Source organism: Gallinula chloropus, assembly GCF_964237585.1.
Source record: "Gallinula chloropus genome assembly, chromosome: 2".
Lineage (NCBI taxonomy): Eukaryota > Metazoa > Chordata > Aves > Gruiformes > Rallidae > Gallinula > Gallinula chloropus.
This window is the reverse complement of record NC_140086.1, coordinates 114,596,270-114,621,956: the sequence shown is the minus strand read 5'-3', so window position 1 is coordinate 114,621,956 and position 25,687 is coordinate 114,596,270. Positions and strand designations below refer to the sequence as shown.

The 25,687-nt window shown below is 39.4% G+C and overlaps 1 protein-coding gene across 2 annotated transcripts in view; it reads left to right on the top strand.

Moving 5' to 3' along the window:
• Window positions 1–25,395, top strand: part of PDCD6IP (programmed cell death 6 interacting protein) — a 34,212-nt gene extending 8,817 nt beyond the window's left edge. The window contains exons 3-18 of one of the 2 annotated variants that reach the window (XM_084280059.1): window positions 386–455; window positions 5,388–5,515; window positions 5,897–6,050; window positions 9,019–9,119; window positions 11,594–11,683; window positions 12,926–13,148; window positions 13,890–14,013; window positions 14,740–14,917; window positions 15,317–15,428; window positions 16,102–16,271; window positions 16,892–17,140; window positions 18,880–19,014; window positions 19,923–20,017; window positions 23,252–23,384; window positions 23,730–23,941; window positions 24,724–25,395. In XM_084280059.1, coding sequence (XP_084136185.1) covers window positions 386–455; window positions 5,388–5,515; window positions 5,897–6,050; window positions 9,019–9,119; window positions 11,594–11,683; window positions 12,926–13,148; window positions 13,890–14,013; window positions 14,740–14,917; window positions 15,317–15,428; window positions 16,102–16,271; window positions 16,892–17,140; window positions 18,880–19,014; window positions 19,923–20,017; window positions 23,252–23,384; window positions 23,730–23,941; window positions 24,724–24,892 — 2,343 coding nt within the window. In that variant the 3' untranslated portion in view covers window positions 24,893–25,395. Of the gene's footprint in view, window positions 1–385; window positions 456–5,387; window positions 5,516–5,896; window positions 6,051–9,018; window positions 9,120–11,566; window positions 11,684–12,925; window positions 13,149–13,889; window positions 14,014–14,739; window positions 14,918–15,316; window positions 15,429–16,101; window positions 16,272–16,891; window positions 17,141–18,879; window positions 19,015–19,922; window positions 20,018–23,251; window positions 23,385–23,729; window positions 23,942–24,723 lie in introns of both variants that reach the window. The other variant, XM_084280058.1, reaches the window with a different exon arrangement.
• The last annotated feature ends 292 nt before the right edge of the window (window positions 25,396–25,687 follow it).

Sequence of the window (25,687 nt, the reverse complement as noted above, 5' to 3'; positions counted from 1 at the left end):
ATTGGAATAATGGAAATGGCCTGATTGGGTGGTTTCCTTTAACTTTGACTATACCAGACTGTCTGACTTCTTGGGAGAGGAATATCTTGTTTTGGAAATAAATTTATCTGTCACTTGCAATATGAACAGAGCTAAAAGATTGAGAATTTCTGTTTTCTCTGCTTGAAATGCTTTAAGCAAGCTAACAAGAACGAAAGAAGGTAGGATTTGTTGTTTTTTAAGTAAGTGTTGATGTTTTATTGAAAATTCCAGAATGTCTTAATGTTACAAATAAATGTTTTATGCAATTGGAGAATAAAAGGATAGATAAGTGAATTTGGGATGTTTTCTGAAGATTTCATATGTAGTTTTAGAGATAAAGAACTTTCTTTTTCACAACTTTCAGGTCTGTGTAACATTTACATGGAAAGATGCTTTTGATAAAGGATCACTTTTTGGAGGATCTGCCAAACTGGGTATGTGATTGTATTGAAACTACAAGTATTAATGCTACTAACTTTTTAGAATATTGTTATTTAGCTGAATTGTGGTGGTGGGTTGACCGTGTCTGGAGGCGAGATGCCCACCAAAGCTGCTCTGTCACTGTCCTCAGCTGGACAGGAGAGAAAATACATATTGAGAGGCTCAGGATTTGTGATAAGGCCAGGGAGAGCTGATTCCGCAATCAACGTCATGAGTGAACAGACTCTACGCAGGATAAAGTGCATGTAATTTAGTACACACACACACCCCCATCTGAAGAGACTAGGATAAAGAGAATTGAAACTACATCGTAAAACACCTCTGCTTGCCCCTGCCTTCTTCCTGGGATCAGCTTCATTCATGATATCTCTCCCTTCTTACCCCCCACAAGCAGCACAGTTGGACGGGGGATGGTGGTTTCATTTAGTTCATCCCATGTTGTCTCGGCTGGTTCGTCCTTACTTAGGGGGAGGATTCCTTACTCTTGCCCTGCTTCAGCATAGTGTCCCACCCATGACAGTTCTCCTCCTACTTCTCCAACATGAGTCCTTTCATGGGGCTTCAGCCCTTCACCAACTACCCCAGTGTGGCTTCCATGGGGTGCAGACCTTCAGGAACAGACTACTTCACTGTGGTTCCCCGGGGAGTCACAAGTTCCCCCAGCAAACCTTCTCCAATGTGGGCCCCTCTCTCCCATGGGCTGCAGATTCTGTCAGGAGCTTGCCCAGGCATGGGCTTCCCACTGGGTCACAGTGTCCTTCAGGTATCTCCACCTGCTCCAGCATGGGGTTCTTATTGGGCTGCAGGTGGAATCTCTGCTCACCATCATCTTCCACGGGCTGCAGGGGACAACCTGCTCTGCCATGGTCTTCTCCATGGGTTGCAGGGGAATCTCTTTCTCCAGTGCCTGGAGGGCCTTCTCCCCTCTCTTCTTCACTGACCTTGGTGTCTGCGCAGTTTCTAAAATCTTCTCACTCCTTTCCCTGGTGGCAAAAAGCAGCTACTTGCAGGTTTGGGTTTTTTTTCCCCTTTTTAATTTTGTGATCCCAGAGGTGCTACCACCATCATGGATTGTTTTGGCATTGGTCAGCAGCAGGTCTGTCCTTCAGCCAGCTGATATTTCCGCTTTCAGACCCGGGGGAAGCTTCTTACAGAAGACCTCCCCCCCTCTACCCTGTCCCAAACCTTGCCACACATACCCACAATTGCTAATAGTCTTTCTAGTATTCTCAACATAGCTTACAGCTGAGCTCAACTATATTGGTAACAGATTAATCACTTCAACATTGGTAATGATTACGTGGGCACCATGCAAAGAATTTCTGTAAAATTGAGATTTAATATTAGCTTTCCAGAGGCACAAATAAATGTGCGGTCTGATAATAGTTGTGCTGTATGCTCCTCTCAACTTTTTCTGGGAGCAACCCCAGCTGACATTCTCAAAACTACAGGGTCACAGAATGTTAGGTGGTGAAAGTGACCTCTGGAGATCTAGTCCAACATGGTGCCAAAGCAGGATCACCGAGAGCAAGTTGCACAGCATCATGTCCAGGTGGGTTTTGAATGCCTCCAGAGAAAGAGACTCCACAGCCCCTCTGGGCACTCTGTTCCAGGGCTCTGTCACTCTCAAAAGTAAAGAAGTCTTTCTTCAAATACAGATGGAACTTCCTGTGTTCCAGTTTGTGCCTGTTGTCACTGGGGAGCACTGAAAAGAGTCTGTCCCCATCCTTTTGACACCTGCGCTCTAGATATCTGTAAGCACTGATAAGATCCCCTCTCAGGCTTCTCCAGGCTAAATAGACCCAGCTCTCAGCCTTTCCTCACAGGAGAGATGCCCCAATCCCCTAATCACTTTTGTAGCCCTTTGCTGGAGACTCTAATCCTTCCCTGTCTTTCTTGAACTGGACAGCCCAGAGCTGGATGAGTTCAAGTTAATGTTAAGCTTCAGCAGTATGTTTTTGATAATCCAGCTCTTGGAGTTCTAAATGGATAAGATCATCATGAAACATGCTTATGAGTGATACCCCACCAGAAGAAGGGGAGTGATAGTAGCTGGCTTCAGTAACCTAGTCTGGTATCACATTTTCATCAGAATAGAAGGATCATACTGTGCCCTGAGATTATTCACTTTCCCTTCTTAAACATTTTCATACAGATTTGAACACTTGGAAATTAAAAAAAAAATCTTTCCTGGAATGTAAGGACTTGGAGTATATGCTTTGTTTCAGTCATGTAGGGACAATTCTGTACTGCAAGTTCAGGATCATTAAATGGATTTGGAACACTTGCCAGTAGAGAAATTAAGACCTTTTCAGTTAAGTGAGGAGCTGTTTTAAGTTGTGTGTCATCATTCTTTAGTGTTTCTATTTATACCTGAGTTCATCATGGCTACTATTGCAGGATGACCACTGCAGTTTCAAAGCTCCAGACAAAGCCTGAAAAAACTCTATAGAGTACTTGTGTTCTTTTAGGTTTTTTCCAAGTTTTTGTGTCTCTCATATACTTGTCTGTTAGCAACTACTGAAAGTCTTTGTAGTTTTCCATGTTCTGAATATATGTGCTTGTGTGAACTATGTGTGTAACAACACACTGCATTCCTCTCTGTAAGTAGGTGGTGCACACCTTTCCTTGCTTTATTTTCTAACTGTTCTAAGTTCTTATGGATAACTGGACACATTCCTCAAGACACTGTGGGTTTTGGGTTTGGGGTTTTTTTTTCAGAATTTGGTAGGTCCTGTCTTTGTTGGGGCTACCATTTAATGGTTGAACCTGTTTCTTAGTAAAGTTCAGAAAATTTAACTGTGACTTCAATATAGTTTGTGAATTGCCAATAATAATTGTGAGGTAAAGAATCAATAGTCATTGTTGATAATTACCCTGAGAATTTGGATGAATGTCGTGTTACAGCAGCTTGAGAAGGCTTTCTTGTCTGCAGCCTAATTATATACTTGTCTAAATTATCTGTGAGGCAGGTGGCCAGAGATTTATGCAACAATCCATGTGAAATATCAAAGAAATTCTTAATTGAGATGTATGATGCTCAGTTAACAAGCAGTGGAATAAATTTTATTTTGAAACTTTGAAGCCGGTCTCAGTGGAAGGAAATTAACAAAAGGATTCTATTAGTATATACCTTTACAGTGCTGTATCACACATTACCCAGATGCTGCTCTCCACATTAACTGTAGTGTAGGTGGACCTCTTTCAGATCAGAATTTGCAGTGGGGTTTTAATGTGAAACAAAGTTTTCAGTTACTGAGGGAACAGAATTTCTGTTGACCTCTAAGAGGAGGCAATGCTGTCTCCAGATGGAACTTCAGTGTAAAACTCCTTTGACTTCATGGGACCAAAATGCAGGGGAGTGACTGGAGATTTCTGGCTCTCACTGAGCCTGACTTTATCACTGGGGTAGCTGACACATACTGTGGCTGCTAGAAAAGTGACTAGTTCACAGCATGGCATGTAATCTGAAATATGTTGTTGGCTTAAGTTAATAGGTAGAGCTGTAAGCAGATGAGTCTGAGGAAAATCTATATTGCTAAGCAGCTGTTCTCACTGCAGTAAATCATACTTGAGATGCAGTCCAGAGTATAAAGTAACTCCGCACATGAAGTAATTTTGCACTTCAGAAACTTTAAAGTCATATTTTCTTTCTTGTGTCGTAGTTTTTTTTGAATGATGTGCAAGTTGTACAAGATAGCCTTTTGTAGAAAAATTCTGTAAAATAAGCTACAGAAGAGACATGATCTAGATAAATGACTTCTCTTGAAATTCAGTGTACAGACTGTACAACTTTTTACTCAGAAGCAAAATGGCAAAAAACGGCATGTCAGATTTGTGGCTGCTTGTCTGAAAATTTAACACAGGTCAGGGAGTGCTAACAGGAGCTCTGGAGGTATGATAGATAAATATGTAGAGGTATAAGGAGGCTGGGTGTTAGTGAAGTTGAACAAATGTGCCTCTTCACTACCTTCATGTTGTAAGGAAAACTTAGAACTTGTACCTGGGTTTGTGAAATTGAGAATCGACTAGTTGAGTTTTCTGTATTCTCCAAGAGGAGTGCCTGGATACATTTTAACAGTAGTAGGGAACTAGTATCTGCAGTCTCTAGATTTTTTTTTTTCCAGTGCTTGCATGTGGCTAATAACCTTCTGAAAGCAATTAATAGATTCAAAATGGTTCCTGTTCAGGTACTCTTCATTCTAGAAGTGTGGGCTCCATCCTCTGGGACTATGGAGTACTACAGGAGTTGAGTCTGAACAGGCCACATTGCTGTCTAGTGAGCACAACTTTTAGGTAAATCCTGAGCTGTTTCAGTACGTGTATAACAGAGTTGTCAGCATTTTCAGTCTGAAACAAGAGCTTTGGGAGGTGAAAAATTCCCTGCATTTGAACTGATAGCAAGACAGGGCGTTGAAAAAATCTTTGGCCTCAGTGAGAGAAAAGCAGTTAATCTTGCATTCAAGATGCAGTAAGAGCACATAATTGGGCAGTTATTGAAAAGTGATTAATACCTGGAAGCTTCTATTTCAGATTATCCTTCAGAAATGCTTGTGTTTCTGTATTTTTGGGAGCCAAAAAAACTGCACTCTAGTTAGACTTGAAAATTATTTTGTGTTTGACTTTCATACTACCAATTTTTGCTTTATGCCACTTTCTGTAGTTCTTGGTGTTGAAACATTTAGTGGAAGTACTAAATTAGACCATTTAATGCCTTCGGAATGAAGATGACTTCAAACTTAAAAGTTTAGTATGGTTGTTGTGTGGGCTTTCTTGGTTGTGGGGTTTTGGTTTGGTTTTGTATGTTTTTCTTGAAGCTGTTACTACTTGTAAGTACTGATGTTAGTAGTGTTGGCCTCATGGGTAGGATACTAGAGTACTGAAGTTTATTTTCTTAACTGTATGGGTAACTGTCTTGATTGCAGCTCTGGCAAGTTTGGGATATGAGAAGACCTGTGTTTTGTTCAACTGTGGAGCACTGGCAAGCCAGATTGCAGCAGAACAGAATCTAGATAACGATGAAGGACTGAAAGCTGCTGCCAAGCACTATCAGGTACAGAGGGTCCCTGCTTGTGCTTAGGAATTCAGAATTATTTATCTTACAACATGAAATAAGTACCTCTCAATTTTAAAGCTGTACATACGTACACATACATAAATATACATGCACATTTTGCCCTCTTAATTGCAAAGGTGGATTGGCAAACTACTGAGTCTTCACTCATATTTTTACCAGCTTTAAGGGATTTAATTCCATGTAGTTCCCCATACCCCTCCTACCAAATATGTTGGTAACTTTCAGCTTAAGATTCAGCAATTTATGTAGTTAAAGTGTTTTGGTTTTTTAATTTTAGTTGTTGTATGTGTTGTATCTGTAAGATGAAGAAATCTGTTTGACAACATGAATGATAGTATATTATTTTGTTTTCCTTAGTTTGCAAGTGGTGCTTTCCAACACATTAAAGACACTGTTTTGTCAGCCTTGAATCGAGAACCTACAGTGGACATCTCTCCAGATACAGTTGGAACTCTCAGTCTTATTATGTTGGCTCAAGCCCAAGAAGTCTTTTTCTTGAAAGCTACAAGAGGTATATCTTAATTTTCTGCTTACATATTTGTGTGCTCCCTATAACTTCCACAAGAACTTACAAGTGTTTTAAATTAGTAAGAGCTTACAAAGGGGGTTTTTCAGAAGGTGTTTTTTTCCCTTTTCTGATTCCCTGCCCACCTCTTTCTTTCAGGTCATTAACCACAAACTGCAGATTCCACTTAAGAAGTTGTCTAAGGTTCACCTGACAATGTGGTTGTCCCATTTGCCTTGACTTTTTATGTACAAAACCATCAGTCTTCACCTGTACAAAGGCTTTTGTTCGGTCACATTTCTTCCTTTTCCCCTCTAAAGAACTGAGAGCACTGCAAATGGTGCATAGGGGTTTTAGCACAACTCTTTATCCTCTGTCTGGGGAATGATTTAATGAGAGTTTAGATGGAAAGATATGCCTGTGCTAGGAAACAAAGGAAGCTTCCTAAGAGCTGTGGAGGAACAAATTATGTTTGATTCCTTCTGTTCTTGAGAAGAGCTTTATGATCCAGTCTAACTTTGAGAATGCCCCATTTATCTTGGGAAGTGAAATTCTGCCAGTATAACCAAGAATTACACCCCCAACTGTTAAATACTGATCGTGAAATACTGATTCAGAGGCTGCATATTTTAACACAACTATTAAATACCATATTGTTGTAGTTTTGCTTCAAAGAATTTTTATGTGGAACAGTACTATCTTTGGTACAAGAGCTCTTAGTCTTTACTATTCTGCTCTTCTCTCCGTATTTACAGGAAGTTGTGTATCTAGAAACTGAAGTATCTGAAAGTAGAACTGCCATAAAGGTCACATGTGATTGCCTGCCAACTCCTCTCCCCATGTTGTTTGGAATACAGTGGAAGAAAGCAGGGGTTATCTTAACTGGGATGATTATTCTTTTCACAGGGAAGATTCCTGAAAATTGTTGTAGCCTTACTGTCTTTAGGAGAATCTCAGTGAGATTTGTTGCTCATGAGATTTGTCCTTCAGCCAACTGATAATGATGTTTATGTACCTTTATCACGCTGGGAACTGTATGGGTCCCTTCCAACTCGGTATACTCTGATGTTTCTCCAGAGCAGAAGCATGTGTTTAGTTCATTTTGCGTAGGAAATAGATCTTTCTGTTAGTTTTTTCTTTTTCACCTCATATCTTATTATTCAAAACATGAAAGAAATAGCAAGGCTGATCCAAAACTGCATGTGCCCAGCAAATGGAAATTTTTTGTCTCTTTTCCAAAGTTCCCAGGTTTATTAACAGTGTTAGAAGGACAGTAAGGTTAATTATTCAGTTGACTACGGAGGCTGTAGATTTTTCCAGATGTAGAGAGCTCTTTTCCCTGGCAGGAAAGATGTTTGTGAACATGATTTTGTTTGACAACATGATCACTTCCAGAAATCTGTTTTTCAGGTTGAAATGCTTGAAAGTTTTTGGGGGCTTTTTGTGTCATGTGATGCAGTCAATTTATCAGCTTAGCAGCTGGTAGTGTCTTCTCCTGTTAGAACTGAGTTTAAGTTGAAATTAAGTTGAATTGTTTGGCAAAACCCAAACTGGTCAGTCAGATTTGACTCCACTGCATAACTACAGATCAAGTCTTAACTTGAAGAATAGCTCAGAAATTATTTTTTAAGTGTCTTTTAGGCCTCCCCAACCCAAATCATTGTCTGATTCTATGTGGTTTCTATTCCATCTCAAGGTTTGTGTTGTACCTGCAATATTTTAAAGATAGGCGAATAAATCTAAAGGTTCTGGTGGCGAAAGATCTATCTATTTAGGTTTTCATTTATCTCTCTGGGTTTTATTAAATAGTTAGTACACTAGACAGAAACATTTTAGCCAAGAAGTAAGTTGCTTTAGCAAAGCAATACTTAGTGAAGTAAGGAATAAGTTCCTTTCTATCTGTTAATCACCTAAATCCTGTTCCACAGAGAAAAGTTTGCCCTAGTATACCTTAAATGCATTTATCACATGGGTAAATATATTACGACATAGCTCATACCTGAGGTGGTATAGATAGTTGTGTGAATGTGCTGGAATAAGCAAACCAGTTGGGAATTCTCTTGATTTCTTTCTGGCAATTAAGCATACTCTGCAGACTTCCTTTGTAATCTCCCCATACTCCACACTCACCCTTACCAACCTGCCAGTACACTATCAACACCCGAATCAAAGGATACTTGGTTAAGGGCAGCTATTTAGAGTGCATGGCCAAAGCTTGCGTTGACTGCCCGTTCTGTTAGAAAGCCAAATTGCTAGTGCAGGCCGGAGGTGATTATAAAAGGGGGTAAAGATAATAGCACCATGTTGCCATTTCAACTATTTTGGCTGCAGGAACAGGGTGACGATGTGAGGCAGGGAGTACACATGCAACTCTGATATGAAGTAGCACTTGAAGAAACTGTGGTTATGTTTAGGAACAGTTTTACGTGCTCACTCTAAGCTAACAACAGTGGCATGGACTGTTGTGGAAAGGACCGGTCCCTTCTCTTCCGTTGCAATTCTGCAAATTTTTTGTGTCCAGAAATACAGTTGGGTTAAATAATAGATCTTGCTGAAAAAATAGCTGTTTAACTACATTTCAGCTAAATTACTTGACTGTGGCTGCACAAATATTTGCACTGGCACAACGGAAGGACGGGAAGCAAATTGCTGGGGGTAGAATGGGACTGACTTTTATTGGCAGTTCGCCTTTAGACTGAGGTAAAGCGTCACTCTTAATCCTGCATCAACGCTGGCAGTTGCCAAAAGACTTCTTGCACAGCTGACTGAACCTTCAGGGTCATGATTAAAGTAGAAACTGTGGAAACTGCTGCTAGATGTCAAGAGAGGAGAATGGGAACCTAACTTTGAGCTCTAATGTAAAGCTACACCATTAGCATACAGTTGGTGCTGCTAGAACATACTTACCTGTTTGCCTGTAAAAGTATAATAATCGTTATTGTTCTTTCTTTTTTTTTTTCCTTTTCCCCCTCAGATAAAATGAAAGATGCCATCATAGCTAAACTAGCTAATCAAGCTGCAGATTACTATGGTGATGCTTACAAACAATGTCAATATAAAGATACTTTGCCCAAGGTTAGTAATTCTCACGGAAGTAATCTGGGATCTGCTGTTACTGTGAATAACAGTCATTCTTTACAATGAACTTGATGAAATAAACTTAAAACTTATCATCAGGAAATGTTAACATATTGCTACATTGAAGGGAAATGAATCTGTAATTTGAAAAACAGTGACAAATTTAGGCAAAAGATAGGGTCTGGGGGTTGGTTTTTTAATAAGTAAAATTTTAATACTCAAAGTAAGCTTCTTGGCCACATGTTTTATGTAAAGTGAACTTGAAATGTCTGTTGTAGCTTTCAGGGATGCCTTCTTAGTACTTAATGCTTTACTAAACCTGTTTTTGAAACTAACGCTTTCTAATGGGCCTTAATTGGCTTCCAGTCTTAATGTTTTAATGGAAATCTTCTCTGATGTTGACAGCATGAATACAGCGGTGCTGTTTGCGTTGTTGTTAATGAAAAACACGACTGGAAGTCTGTGTGTGTCCTCTGTCCTTCTGCCTGACTTCTCTTCCTCCACCTCAAAACAATCTCGATACTTGTAAATTATCTCAGTTTAGTCTTGTCTGTTCACTTGAGTGTTGTTTTTGGGAGATGCAGAAGGAATTCCTCCCCCCCTTCCCCCCCCGTACTCCTTTGGCTATGTACTGTCTAATGAGTACTTTAAAAATGACAGAGTTTTCAGCGTATCACATGTATAAATTCTGTTCAAATTGTATAGTAGGAGAAAAACTTTAGTGCAGTGTTACAGAAGTTGGTTAAGATTTACTTTTGACATTGTTAGACTCTTGAAATTTCTGTCTAGCGACGTAGAAAATACTACAGAATCCATAGTGCTTTTTCTGTGAGTGTGCCTGAGATACATTCCTTGTGGTTAATTTTCAGTTATGTATTCATAGTTTCAAAACTCTAAAATAACATCTCCAGCTTGCATTGGTTTTTCTTGTTACAAATAGAATGTGAAATGGAGTAGGTCTACTTAAAATACACAAGAAAACTCACCAAAGATATTTTAACTAGTAGCAAATGCAAGTGGTTGATGTCTGGTTCTGTGCAATTTTAGTCAAACAGTTGCCACAGTATTTGCTAAAGGCACTTTGTTCCTGCTGGTGGAAAATGGGGTAATTCCCTACCTACCCCCCTCTTTTTAATGCAGAAGAGAATCTTGATAAGGATAGGAACTATATGGGTAAAGGCTACTGTGTGATGTAAAACAAAAGTTATTCTTTAAAGCTAAACTGGTATCTTGCTTGGCTGCAACTGCCCAGGTTCTCTTATGTATGCCCATGTTCCCTCTCAGGCATTCCGTGGCATTTTACAGGTAGGGCCAATTTCTCGCTTAGGTATTATGTTTCTGATTGATTTCTGAGAGGCAATGAGATATAATGAAGTCATTGCTTTGTCTTTTGATGTATGGCTTAGAAGGGGCTGTAACAACTGTTCCCCTTCCAGTTGCACAGTAAACTGTCAGTTGGGTATTTGAAAGAACATAGTAAGATTTGCTGGTTCCATGAATTAACATCAGCTCTGAGAACTGTTAGATGTTTAGGAGTGAGAAATAGAGGTTGATGATGCATCAGGCTCCAGTTGCAAAGCCTCCCAGAAAGCTTTTTTGTCCAAATTTACACCTTTTTTCTTTTTCTCCCCATATCTCTCTGGGGAGACAGCAACTTTGCACAAATGTGATGCAGGTCTTGATATCCTGAGGTCTTTGAACATCACTCTGGTCTTCCGGTGCTTCTCGATTTCAGAAATAAAACACTAATCCTTGATTCAAGACCATGCATATTCTGTGGGTTGCAGCATAATGTTTTCTTGATGCCTTGGTTGGTACTTCTTATCTGCAAAGATAAGTGTATTTATGTAAAAGTCTAAGAAGTACTTCTTAAGTTTTCTAAATTGCTCTCCATGTAAATAGCTATTTGGTTCTCTTCGTTTGTTCTTTGCTTTCATAATTTCAGAGTTACTGTCTTGGTAGGCCAGCTGCTGTTTTAGGTGTAATTGTTTTGTGTAAAAAACCAAACAAATGAAAAAAAAAAGCCACATGAAAAAGAGGAGATGTGTGCTGTCTATCCCTCTTCCTCCTCTTCTAAGAACACTTTCTCTTGGCTTTGACTTGGGAGCGTTTGGGTGTGTTCTTGCAACTATCCTTTCTAATATATGCATGCATTTCTAGTCTTTGAAGTTAATGTTGTGACTTCATGGCTTGAATTGAAATTGTAGTCCACCGAAAATAATGGTGAGAATTTTTGCAACAACAGATTAAACAAAAAAGACTGGATTCAATCCATGTGAAGTCACGTGGTCTCTGACGTTTACCTCTAATGTTTTAACCTATCTAAACCATTAATTGGGTGATTCTAATTTCCTTTTCTTCTTCCTTTTTTCTTCCTGCATCCCATGTTGTCTGTGGTGGTTAATGTGGTTGGACTTTCCCCTGGTCAGTATTTTTATTTCCAGGAGGTGTTTCCTGTTCTGGCTGCAAAGCACTGCATTATGCAGGCCAATGCAGAATATCACCAGTCCATCCTGGCAAAACAGCAGAAGAAATTTGGTGAAGAAATTGGGAGGTTGCAGGTGGGTAACTTCTTTATTACTTATTTTAGCACAGTTTAATGAACAGCATGTAGCCAGAAATTAAAATCTCATGTCTTTTCATTTAATGCATTTAGTAAGATGAAACTTAAATCCTTTTCTCCATAGTTTATTAAAATACTGTTTCCATAATTGATCTAAATTAGAGGGTTAGTAACATTTTTTACGACTTCCTGAAAAATGCAGTTGCTATAAGGTAATACACTCATTTTGCTTTTTAAAAGCTAGAAGAAAGATGGATTAAATTGTGTGGGAGAGATTCATGTAAATTCTTCCAAATTAAAGTATATATGTTTCTTCTCTGATTTTCTGGCAACTGCTGTGTGATTTATGGCACAATGGAAAGTGGCAAAAAATCTCAACATGTTTCAGATATTCTTCACTTCTAATGTAGTTCTGGTTCTACTTCACAATCCCAAGAAGCTTGCATTTTTTAATTGTGAGCTTCTGTAAGCCTCTGCTGACATCGCTTTGTAGCATTTTGGTTTTACACATCCACAACACAAATGTGATCAGGATCGAACAGATACAGTCAAAGTAAAGTGTTTTGTCTTGCTTTTCTTCTGCAGTAAATTGGATTTAGGACAAGGAGATACCTCAGGGTTCATCTGGGCTGAGCAGACACAAGTGTATGGACAGCAGACCTTGTGTTTTGTTTTAACGTGCAGTAGGATTTCTGAATAGTTTCTGTAGCTTATGAGTTCAAAGCAAAATGGGTGTCAGTGGCAGATGTGGGTACTGGCTCCTTCCTTCATGAATGGGAGCAAGGTTTGAGAAACAATTTGCAGTACCTGCAAAAGCCAGCTGTGGGTTTCATGAAGTGTGGAAATGACAGCAGCTTCTCTGTCTCCTTTTTTTCTTTTCCCTAAATTGATGTTTTAAGTGTTATTGCCTCTTAACTCAGGAGTACTTCCGTAGTATTTTGGGGGACTCATAGTGAAGCTATTGTGAGATACTAATTTATATTACAGTTTTGGGGGTTGGGTTTTTTTTTTGTTACTGTGGGATTGGCTTGTTTTCCCCAATGAACCTGAATTATTTTGATGAACAAAATTTCCGTTTTTCATATGTAAGAGGGAAAATACTTCCTCAAAGAAATAATAATACTGGTCATATGTGTTGGCAGTAGTTATTTGGCTAATAGGGAAACTTCTCTGTTTTCCTGAGTATAAATGAATGGGAAAATTTAAAAAGCTAATGTTTTAATTCTAACATTTGTTTTAGCATGCAGCAGACTTGGTGAAAACAGTGTCATCTCGTTACGATGAATATATAAATGTTAAAGATCTGGTTGACAAAATCAACCGTGCACTGACAGCTGCCAAAAAAGACAATGACTTCATTTACCATGACCGAGTTCCTGACCTGAAAGATCTGGAGTCTATTGGCAAAGCCAGTCTTGTGAAGTCTACACCAGTTGTGGTTCCCCTCAGTCAGAAGTTCACTGGTAAGTGAAATATGTGGAGTGCACAGGGTAGTTGTTACCTCATGAAACACGTGGTCACCAAAGTTTACTTGTACCATGAAAAAAGTAATCATTTTACTTCTGAACTATATTCAGTGCACAGCAGTGGTTTTGAAATGCCATTTGTCTTTCCCAGCTTGTTCTACTGTTGGAAGATTAAAAAGTATTGGGAGATCTTCAACTACAGGTTGAAAATAATTCTCTTCAGTGTGCCCTTCTCTTAAAGATTTTCTCAGCATCTGTATTTTCTATATTAAACCAAGTTTTTAATTTCAGAAGGGACACTAATATTAGGGAAGAGGATCAAACTGTAATATCTCCACAAATATAGTTGGTGGTCTTCCATAAAGCTGAAAAAATGCAGTTTGTGTGCTCTACAGGGGAGTTACAAAAAAAATGATCCCCCCTATCCTTTCTCATTTTCTTCCTTAAAAAAAACCCCAGAATTAGAAATGAAACCATAAAGAAAATCTGATTTGTGATCATACAGTTGTTTTAAATGTAAGACCTTTAAATTATTTCTAAATCCGTCTTAAAACCTGAAGTGTAACCTAAAGATCTGTAGAAATAGGTTTTTTTAAGCTGTCTTGCAGAATAAGGAGAGTATCTTAAATTGTTTAGATCAGTCTCTGTAGTACAGTCTGTGCACAACAGCTATGAAGACGTTTGTGTCCTTCTACCTTCACAGTGCAACTGGACTAATTTATATTACTTTAATTGCAGACCTGTTTGAGAAGATGGTTCCATTGCAAGTTCAGCAGTCTGTGAGCGTTTATAACCAGAGAAAGGCAGATCTAGTAAACAGGTTAATAGCCCAGATGAGAGAAGCCACAAATCTGGCAAATGGGTAAGTATGGCTTCTTGTAAATTTATCAAGAGGGGTTATGGAGCAGCCTATAAACACCTGTTGCCTTGCAGCCTGCCGACATCCAGATTGCAGCAGCAGTTTTTATTACTATATGAAGGGCTGGCAAATTCAGGCTGTAGCTGAGGTATTTAGAACCAACTTGCTGCTGATGTTAAGGTTGAAGACGTATTAAAAAACAAATAATATTTAATTGTCTTTAATTTTTCCTCATTCTTTAGCAGTCTGACACTTGCTCAGAAAAAGTTTTGGTTCCATTAATCTTGGATTTTAACATTCTCCAACAGTCAGCTTGATTGTACCAGTGACACAGTAAATGATACTTTTTCCTGCCAAAATACTGTCTTTTAAAATTATTATTATTATTATTATTATTATTATTTCTATCAAGCTGAAAGACAGGAATGTAAGTCAAAGCAGCTGGTTCTTTATCTACCAGATAGTTACTATTGAAAATGTTTGCCATGTTTTATAAGTGCTAAAAGACTAAGATTTATACAGTTTTTAAAAGCTTTGAAACTCATTTTTGTGAGGTATACACTAGGAATAAGTTCCGAGTGTTCAGTTTGAAATTTCTGCCCAGGCATATGCTATACTCTGTTTCCATTACAATTGTCTGTGTGATTGCTGGGTAGCAGTGTTATTTACAGGATAAAATGATCTAATAGTACAAACCAGTTGCTATTTAGCATGTTGACTTTTTTTCAGTGTGCTGGCTTCCCTCAATCTTCCTGCTGCTATCGAAGATGTGTCTGGAGATACCGTTCCTCAGTCTATTCTGAACAAGTCCAAGTCGGTGATCGAACAGGGAGGAATTCAGACTGTTGATCAGCTGATCAAAGATCTGCCTGAACTGCTACAAAGGAACAAAGAAATTTTAGATGAAGTAAGCTCAGCAATCACAGTACAACAGTACAACATTTTTATAAAACACCATTACTGAGTTTTTGTCATTTCAAAAGGAAAAAAGTACAAAGTTATCCCAAATACTTGTAACCTTGATAGTACTCTGAAAACATGCCATTTATGTGTTTAGTTTGTACAAAACTGTGCTGTCACATGTGGATATTCCCTTCCTTTTAAAAACTGTTGTGAGGGAGGAGGAGAAGCTTTTTGAAGAGCTTGGGTGATTTGTGCCTTTCATGGCTGGTTTTTATTTGCCCAGTTAAATTTTTAAAGCATGTACAATCATTCTTTGTACTTTCTATACTACTTGTATATTGTGTAGCTATTTCATGTTTAGAATGGCTTGTAATGCACGTAACGTTTCTTTTTATTCTTGTAGTCACTAAGATTATTAGATGAAGAAGAAAATACTGACAATGACCTGCGAACAAAATTCAAAGAACGCTGGCAGAGAACACCATCCAATGAACTCTATAAGCCTTTAAGGGCAGGTAAAGTTCATGTTTCTTGCCTTGAATTCTGGAGTTGCTCTAAAAATATTCATTCTCATTGTGTAAGTTGAAGTAGTTTATAATGCTCTGATCTTTAAAGATACAAATTTCAAATTAGGAGATAATTATGCCAAGATGTCCTACCCGCAAGCTGAAACCAGGACGATATGTAACGAAAAATGGCTGCCCTCCTAAGAATCTGGTTGCAGTTACCTCTTAAATATTTTAGTGTATTAGTCTTTGTGTATTAACATCTTTATTTTGTATTTCTTCATCAAGGCATTCTTCTTGATTTTGTGTTTTATTTTTCTTCCACAGCAGTTAGTGATGGCCCCAAGTAGTTTGACTTATAGCATGTTTTCTAATGCACTTAATAGGCAATGTTTTGAAGCTAACGAGGAACCAGTACTGCTGCCTTCGTTTGGAAAAGTTAAAAGGATTTAAATTTGGGGAGTAGCTCAAACCAGTGTTCATTCCTATACTTTTGTGGTGTTCTCTGGAGAATTAATTTAGGTGTCTACCTTAGGAGCATAAGTTTCATTTCGAAGTCTTAAAATCGTGAGAATGTGCAGGGCTTATAAAGTGTATGAAGAAAAGCATGAAAGCTGCTAAACTTCAATTAAAAAAGCAAGTTTTGAAATGATACAAATGCTTTTTCCCCTCCCACCACCAGAGGGAACCAATTACCAGAGTATTTTGAATAAAGCTGTGCAAGCAGATGGCCAGGTGAAAGAGCGCTATCAGTCACACCGGGATACGATTGCGCTGCTGTGTAAGCCAGAGGCAGAACTGAACGCAGCCATTCCTTCTGCCAACCCGGCAAAAACGTTACAAGGGAGTGAGGTAAAGCATTACATTTGTCTCATTATTTGGAATAGAGGTGCTATTTGTGTGACAAAGTAAACTTACAAGAATTGGTGTGGGTGCTGATCCCTAGCTGCTTTTGATTCTCTAACAACTGACACAGGAGGTAACTAACATGTGGAAAATAAGTTGTCTTTTTATGTAAAATCTGCTAGAGTGATATTTTAGACTTTGTGATAGCAGGTTCAATTGCCATGGACAGCAAGACTGGTTGACTGCTACAAGAGTATTAGGCAGTTAACATCAACTTGTTTTTCCAAGAAAGTAATGGCTCGTTGACAGTAATGCTAGTATTTTTCTAATAGGAAGGATTTGAAGTCAGTGTATCTGGCTGCCATTTTTAGAATGCCCTGTTGGAAGGTATCTGATCAGTTTTTCAAAGCAGTTTTAAAAATCTTTGTAGCAATTCAGTGTTATTAGTGGAAGCAGACCTTTTGAGGAGAATATAGCTTGAGAAATGCTCACATATCTGTTCCTTTGCATTTTGTTTTGGTTTGTCATTTTACACATGCTTAAAAACAAAAACTTGTCGAGTAGTGCTGCCAGCATCAGTCAGGACTGCGAAATGATGCTAACTTCTGATGATTTTTATTGCTTAGGTGGTTAATGTCTTAAGAACTTTGCTGGCCAATCTGGATGAAGTTAAGAAGGAGAGAGAACAACTGGAAAATGACTTGAAAAGTGTGAATTTTGACATGACAAGTAAATTCCTGACTGCGCTTGCGCAGGATGGCGCTATAAATGAGGAGGCTATCTCTGTCACTGAGTTGGACAGAATTTATGGAAGTTACACACAGAAAGTGCAAGAGTCCCTGAAAAAGCAGGAAGAGCTTCTCAAAAACATTCAGGTACAACACCTTGCATGTCATCATCTTAAACTAAAGAGGTGATGATTCCGCTACCTTTCCAGTACTTGAGAAATATCACTTCGCTTTCTACTGTGTTTTGCTTGTTACTTGGTCACAGGCCAGTTGATACTGCTTTACTTCTCTGATCACTGAAAAATACAGGGATGTCTTTTTGTGCTCCCTGGAAAGAAGGTGAATTTTTAGCAGACATTCCCATAGCTCCAGTGTAAATTGTCTCAGACCTTTGCTTGGCCCAATCCTGCATTTGGCTTTGCCCTTGAAAGAAGTTTAAATGGTTTGGTAAGAAGTTTCTGGGTTTGTTTTTTTACACTCATTCCATCTTAATGCTTCTTTTTGGGATAACAGGAGACCTGTCTACTATTTACTAGAAGACATTTTGGGTCTTTGGAAAATATTTTGGTTTATTCCTAATTGTTATTTACAATGTGCTTTAATTCCAACCTGTACAAAGCTCATCAAAGTGAAAAAATAGAATTTCCCAGAGCTGATTAATGTTGCTGACAAGGCTAAATTTATAAGAGAAAGGTAATGTCTCAATGCCAGAAACATTGGCAAAAGAGAAAGTCTTAGTGCTTGGACAGGTGGCAATAGTGGCTTGAGGAACAATGGTGCCTATTTGTGCACAAGTTAACTTGCAACTTCTGACTGCAGCTTGTACTTGCAAGAATAAAACACTTTTCCAAAAGGGAAAAAATGTTTTGAAACAATCATGTGGCCTGTGTTTGTCAAGGATTTTATATTCAGATATCTTTGAACATAGATATTTGTGAGAGAGAACTTCGTTGGTGTTGTGGTTTTGCCCCAGCTGAGAGCTGAGCACCACAAAGTTGCATGTTCTTTAAAAGGAAGAGGGGGGGAAGTTGAGGGGTGGGATGGGGGGGGAAGGGAAGGGAAAGAGAAAAAGAAAAAAAAAAAAACAAAACAAACCCAAACCCAAGAAACCCAAACCCCGCAGGTTGGGATAAGGATAGTTTACTAGAATAGCAGAAAGATAGATATAACAATGGTAACAGGACTTTAGAGCACAAGATATATGAAATTGGTGATACACAATGCAGTTTCTCACCAAACTGCACAGCTCAGGCCGTACAGCCCAGAGCTGTCCTGAGAAACCAGACTGTCCCCAAAAACTGCACATCCTGGAGCCGCCTGCTCCTCTTCCAGCCAGCCCCCCTTTTATGCTGAGCATAAATTGGCATGCAATAGCCCCTTTGGCCAGTTGGGGTCACCTATCCTGGCTGTGTCCCCTCCTTTCTCGTTAGTAGGGAAATACCAACAACTGAACAAGTCCTTGATTGCTTGGCAACAACTAGAAACATCAGGGTGCTCTCAGCACTGCTCTTAGCCTAACTCCCAAACATGGCATTCTATCCACTATTAGAAATGAACTCCATCCTAGCCAAAAACAGGACAGTTGGAATGCCCTGGTGTTCCAAGTTTGGCTGCTGCTGGCAGCTGAAGGCAACCCACAACAGAACAGATAATTAATTGATACCTACTGCCAGTGAATTAATACTTGTGTAGTTATAAACTAGCCACTGTGCTTGGTAGGCAGCAGGTATTGGGAAGTACAGGATGTGGCTGGAAAATGAGGAAAAGTGGGTGTTGGAAAAAGGGGACAGAAGCAGCGAGCAGCAGGAAAAAAAAAGTTACAGAATCATGGGTGGAACTGGCTTGCATTGTTCTCACTGCTTATTTTTTCCTCCCTTTCTTTTAAGAATGCACATCAGGAATTTTCAAAGATGAAACAATCAAACAATGAATCTAATTTAAGAGAAGAAGTTTTGAAGAACTTAGCTGTAGCAAATGACAACTTTGTGGAACTTGTAGCCAACTTAAAAGAAGGCACAAAGGTATGGTAATGCTTAAAGGATTGGAAAAAACTTTTTAAAAATTTATTTACACAATGAGACGTGAATCAAAAATCACAATGAACTTTGCAGACATGCTAGATGAGAGGTACGTTTTTGAGGACTTTGCTACTGAAGTGAGGACAGTGAGTTGCTTCAGTTGTGATTTGTTTTGACAGCTGTGAAACACTTCTTTGTTCCTATCTGAGAAGTAAGCTTTTATGAGCATTGCTTTATGTTAAAATAGGAAAAGGTGTTAATTACAGTTGAATAACTGATGCAGAAGTACCCAGAAGAGCCATTTTATCTGAGGAATTCTTTCATCTGTTCTCCCATGGTATTTAATCACCTTATAAAATTTGTGGTTTATATGCTGCTACTGCATATATAAGGAGAGATGAGGAGGGCTTTATTTAACTTGCTTGTTTTGATCTGGGCTTCTGGAATGTGTCCTACTGCTTTTGTATTAAATACTTTTTCCTGGTTTACTGACAGCTCAGTAAATAAGGAAATAAAGCTCTGCAATGTCTATACAAATACAATGCATGCAACTGAGGGCAGTAAAATTAAAGGGCAAAATTATTATCCTTCGAAAATAAATAATCACCAGAAGTGATCTGGTTTTGTTCTGGTTTCAATATATTTTCTAGTTGTCTTAAACCATTTGTGTACTTATACACACACACACACACATATATATTAAAAAATTGAAAAAAGTGGAGGTGGACAACAAACAACTGTTTTTGAACAGCAGAATGAAAGGCACTACTGAACCCCTAGAATGTCAAGCTCTGGGTGCTGTAAAAATATAATGCCTGTAGCTGGATCAATATGTAGAAATATGCTATCACAGAGTCTGAAAGTATTGATTGAGCCTCTTGGTGTGGTGTCGTGTTTTTTTTTCCCACTAGTTCTACAATGAGCTGACAGAAATCCTGCTGAAATTCCAAAACAAATGCAGTGACATTGTTTTTGCTCGCAAGACTGAAAGAGATGAACTGTTGAAGTAAGATTTCAGTGCTTTATTTAAGTATTGTAGAAACAGGTTTTTATCTACAAATTAACCTTTGGGGACATGTTTGTTTATCGCCTTCTCTTTGCATTAATGCTAACCCTGCTCTTCCCTCCCCTGAAAAACTGGGAAAGTGATAGAATCATGGGATGTGTTAGGTTGGAAGGGACCTTTAAAGGCCATCTAGTTCAACCCCCCTGCAGTAAGCGGGGACATCTTCCCTAGATCAGGTTGCTCAGAGCCCCATCAAGCCTGTCCTTGAATATCTTCAGGGATGGGGCCTGCACTACATCTCTGGGCAGCCTGTGACAGTAATCCATAGCCCCCATATTGAAGATTTTTTTCCTAATATCCAACCTAAATTTCCCCTTTTTTAGTTTAAAGCCATTACCGCTCGTCCTATTGCTACATGCCCTTGTGAACAGTTCTTCACCAGCTTTTTTGTAGGCACCTTTCAGGTGCTGGTAGGCCACTATAAGCTCCCCCTGGAGCTTTCTCTTTTCCAAGCTGAACAAGCCCAACTCTCTGTCTGTCTTCATACGAGAGATGCTCCAGCCCTTTGATCATTTTTGTGGCCCTCCTTTGGGGACGCTCTAGCAGGTCCACGTCTGTCTTGTGTTGAGGGCCACAAAGCTGGACACAGTATTACATGTGAGGTCTCACCAGAGCACAGGGGTAGAATCACCTCTCTCAATCTGCTGGCCATGCTTCTTTTGATGAGGCCCAGGATGCAGTTGGCTTTCTGGGCTGCAGATGCACACTGATGGCTCATGCCCAGCTTTTCATCCATGAGTACCCTCAAGACCTTTTCCTTAGGGCTTCTTTCTAGCACATCATCTCCTAACCTGTATGGATAATGGATTGTCCTGACCTAGATGCAGGACTCTGCACTTGGCTTTGTTGAATCTCATAAGGTTCATCTGGGCCCACTTCTCCAGCCTGTCCAGGTCCACCTGTATGGCATCCTGTCTGTCTGGCACACTAACCTCACCACTCAGCTTTGTGTTATCACCAGACTTCCTGAGGGTGCACTGAATCCCACTGTCAATATCATTCATAAAGATATTAAAGAGCACCAGTCCCAGCAAAGACCTTTGAGGGACACCATTTGATAGGAGAAATAAATGGAAAAATCTACTTTGGAGTCTGCTCTGCTGTTCTTGTGTACAGCTCAGCATAAATCTGTTTCGTCTTATGATTCTTGTTGGCATGCGCCTGTTAATTATTTAATTCTGCTCTCTCCTTGGAGGAATCCATCTGATTACTGCATCTGTCTCCTGGTGTCATTTTGGTTTCAGAAATTAGATGCTTCAGCATTTAATTGTCTTCCACGGGCCCAGTGTTATGGTGGTGGGCAATGTTGGTACTCCACCTCTGCTCCGTAGCCTGATCTCATCTGATATTTCATCAGTTTAGATATGTGGGTTGGCTACACTGCTGAGAAGTGTGTTTTATCCTTCGTGTGAAGGAGAATGCCCAGGGTTGCCGTTCTCCCTTCCCCCTGTTGTGGGATCAGGCTACTATAATATGCTTCAGCCACGATGTTAGGTGCTCCTCAAGAGGAAGGTGTGACTGAGAAGGCGTTAGCCAAGCACATAGCCTTGTATAAAACGGGCTGGGTGGTACCAAAGTTTCAGGTGGTGACACCACAGTGGTGCTGTGCATGTACCGTTTTGTGAACGGGATGCTCGGCCCTCAAATTTTACCTGTCCCAACTTCACCCTCCGTAGAACCGTCCTGTTTCAGTTGGGCGTGGTGCTTGCACAGGAACTCGTGCTAACTGTATGCAACCCCTTCCACTTCCTGCAGTCGTGCAGTTTGGAAGCTGTAGGCTGCCTAGCCAAAGCTTAGGTCTGAATTTCTTAAAAATAATTGCCTGGGCTGCATCTTCAATTAAAAAAAATTGTTTAGGTGGTTTCTCATTTAGAACTAGAGATACTTCCTCCCTGCGTGCCCTTTCCCCCTCCCCTCTGCCCGTGATTGCCCAGGATCACTTCTAATAGTCTTTCAGGCTTCACATTTCATGTGCTTGGTTACTTTGTGGCCAGAATATACTTTACTTGGAATGGTATCACTGCTCTGTTAGCCATAGGTCTTTGCAGTGTAGTTTAAAGAGAATTGTTACTTTGGTCCCTTGTATCATTGTCTAAGATGTTTTGGTTTTGTTCTTTTCACTGTAATACAGTCCTAAATAGCTACTCTGTTGTCTGCAGGAAATAGTTTGAGATATGCATAAGTAACAGAGTATCAACATTATTTCCAGCTTTTTCTTCACCTTTCCTTTTTACTGCAGGGTTAACTCTGAAGGACAGTGTTCTTGAAGATTTCATTCCAGTCTAGCTTTTTCTACTAAGTTTCTGGAAAAGTTGTCAGTTATGTTCTTCTCCTTTGGAGCTCTACTTTCATGCTATATAACAGGAACCTATGCCTTTTTCTGTCTCCTCTGTCTTCTGAGTGCCAGCTATCAAGTTCTGGCTGTTATATATTGCTTACCTATCATTTTTTTTAACACAAAACTGTCTGAAATTTTAAATGCTTCTTAAGGCATCTCTGAAGAAACTGCCCAATCTCAAATACTCAATCTTTGCCTTGAGAAAAGCACCACATTCCTCTGGAGGAATGAGGTACAGCTGACTGTAGAATTACAGCTGACTGTAGAATTACGCTGTTCAGTGGCAACTTGTAGTACAACATGACACCAAAGCTCCCTTTATATCTTCCGAATTCACATGCCAAAGTGCCTTACCAAGAGTAATTCCAACAGTAGAGGTAATAGAATAGAAAACTTGAATGCTTGTGCAGAGCCATTCAGATTTTTGCCAGTTTTTCATATACGTCTCTCTGGGTGGTTTTTTTTTTTTTTGGAACGGGTCTGTGAGATATATGGTATTTAATTCAGGACAATCTGCAAGAAATACAGCATTGCTTTTCTTCTTTATTTTAACATCTCTTTACATTTCAAAAATGACTACAATTTATCCTTTTTCTCACTGGATTATACCCAGTATTGAACACAAAGACATTATAAGAAAATTAATGTATTGGTTAATCAGAGGCTTGGCTAGAGCATTGTTTCTGTGGAAGCAACTTGGACCTGCAGGTTTAGTTTCAGCTAGCTCAGTGATCGTGCTTTAAATACTAGATTTGCTCTGTTCATCTGTATAGCTTAGCTTGCTGAAGTGTGTAACAAACAGTTCTTAAACGAAGCTGTATGTTTGTTTTTAATAGAGATTTGCAGCAAAGCATTGCTAGGGAACCCAGTGCTCCTGCTATTCCTCTGCCTACATATCAGACCACATCAGCTGGAGGGGCCAAGCCTGCTGCATCATCAACTCCTACTCCAGCACCCAGAACCATGGTGGTAAATATGTGCTATGGAATTAACAGGTAGAAAATAGGTGGTCTGTACTTAGGCACTCCAAAGTGATCGGGACTCCTTAATATATTGGTACATTTGGAAACGCATAGAAGTGAAATAGAGGGCCAAGTATAAAGACTTTGCAGAGAAGTGTATTATGTACTATTGGTGTCCATAATTTATGGATTTGAATTTGAGAGTTTATTGCTCTTCAGATGCTTCACATTATTATATATATAGCCTAAATATAGAATTTATATTTAAAATTAAAATAAACTAATTAACCACAGCTTTTGATTCCAGTACTTACTGAAAGAACCTCCAGCTTAATTCACTTTCTCTTCCTAGGGAACTAAACCACAGCCACCAGCACGACCACCACCACCAGTGATTTCTGCATCAAGCAGTTCCTCTTCAGCATCAGCTCCCTCTGGAACAGCTGCAGCTCCTGCTCCTGCTCCTGCTCCTACTCCTCCCCCAGGAGCCAGCGCACCTGCAGCAAGCACTGCGCCTTCACAGGCACAGGGACCTCCTTACCCAACTTACCCAGGTTACCCAGGGTAAGCAGTGGGAATATTTCAGCAGTCCTTTTGCTTTCCTGTTTTCTGAAAACACTTGTTTGTTGCATGAAACAATTTAAAATCAGTTATTGTTATAGTTGAAGATGTGCTCTGTGTTTGAAGTGAGATGATTATTTTTAAAAAGTTTTAATCATGTAATTCTTGTTGGTATCATTTGCTGGTACCATTTGTGGGAGGGTTCACTTCAAAGTTTTTGTAGTTTGGCTTCTTTTAAAGGAAGAGGGAGACAAGGCTGCAGTTCTTGAACTGTGGTTCGTTGACTGTTGCCAGTCCTTGCATAGCCAGTTCAGAAGTGTTGGAATATCTTATTTTTCACATTTTGGTAAAGAGGATGGAAAATGCAGGAAAAAAATTTGAGTTGGGTAGTGTGCTTGCTTCTGATGCTTTTTTCCGTCTTTCTGGAGTCATGAGGAACTGAAGGCAGCTGCTCTGCCCTTCAGTAGCAGGCTCAGCAAATGTCAAAATGTGCACAGTGATACAAAATGTAAGAGACTCAGTTTAGATGGGTTCTAGTTCCACCAAGTTGCCTTTACTCCACCTTCTGTCTGCCTTTGTCCCATGCTCTGTAGTATTTTCATGTTTGATCCTTGAAAGTTACCGTGCTTCCTGCTGCACAAAAAGGAAAATGAGAAGAAAGCTTTTGCAGTTATTGCTGGTCTTTTTGTGTCTTTTTTGTATCTGTTAATGAGTTGTTACTTGCAAACTATCATCATGAGTGTTTGGCAACTAAAGTGTGCTTTTTCTTTTATCCCCCCACACAGATATTGCCAGATGCCGATGCCAATGGGCTATAATCCGTACATGTATGGTCAATATAATCTACCATATGCACCCTCACCTGTGTATCAACCCCCTGGACAAGCACCGTATCCAGCACCTCAGCAACCTGGATACCCCTTTCCTCAACAGCCTTATTACTCTCAGCAATAATGTACCTACGAAGAAGCTCTGCTTGTTAAAACTGGGGAGGAATTGGCAATAAATGTACTAAAACTCTTTAGCTTCGGTTAACGTACCATCCTGAACTGTATGCAGCCTGTAACTCCCGTGTGTTGTTAACTGCTCAAACATGTCTAGATCAGCCTTTGATTACACTAAACACTTTGAAAGATCTGCCACAGTGGTTTAGACTGTAGACTAATGCCAGAACTAGATCCTAATTCAGTGGTCTGAAAGCCTACACTGTGTGGTGGCTTAGGCCAAAAGGTTTCTTAGCAAAAATCCTAGAAGCAGCAGGAGGGTTCAGAGGAGAAAAACGAAGCGGTGTGTGCACTGGGTGTGAGATATTCTATGGAACCATATAGCGTTTCCTTCTACACTCTTTATTAGTTTGTATTTTTTTTGAGTTTAGTTAAAATACGCTATTTTGTCTAATAATCAAGGCCTTGTAAATTGTCAGTAAAGAAAAATAAATTACTTAAGAATGGTTTAAACACTTGGCATTCTCATTACCATCAAAATGTTTTGTGTGTCTGTGGATTCTTCCATTTGTCCCTTGACTTGCATAACATAAAGGTAACTTCTCATGTGTTTAGCCTTCCAACTAAATTTCCACTCTCTCTTCCATGATTCTGTGTTTTTGTGACAGAGTCTAGAATGAACCATTAGCAGGTGAAGTCTTGCAGGTAGACTTTTCATATAGTTTTGAAGCATATCAGACAAAAATATGTTTGTTAGCGTTTTAAAAGAATGGTTAATCTCATCTGCAGAATACTGCTTAAGGGA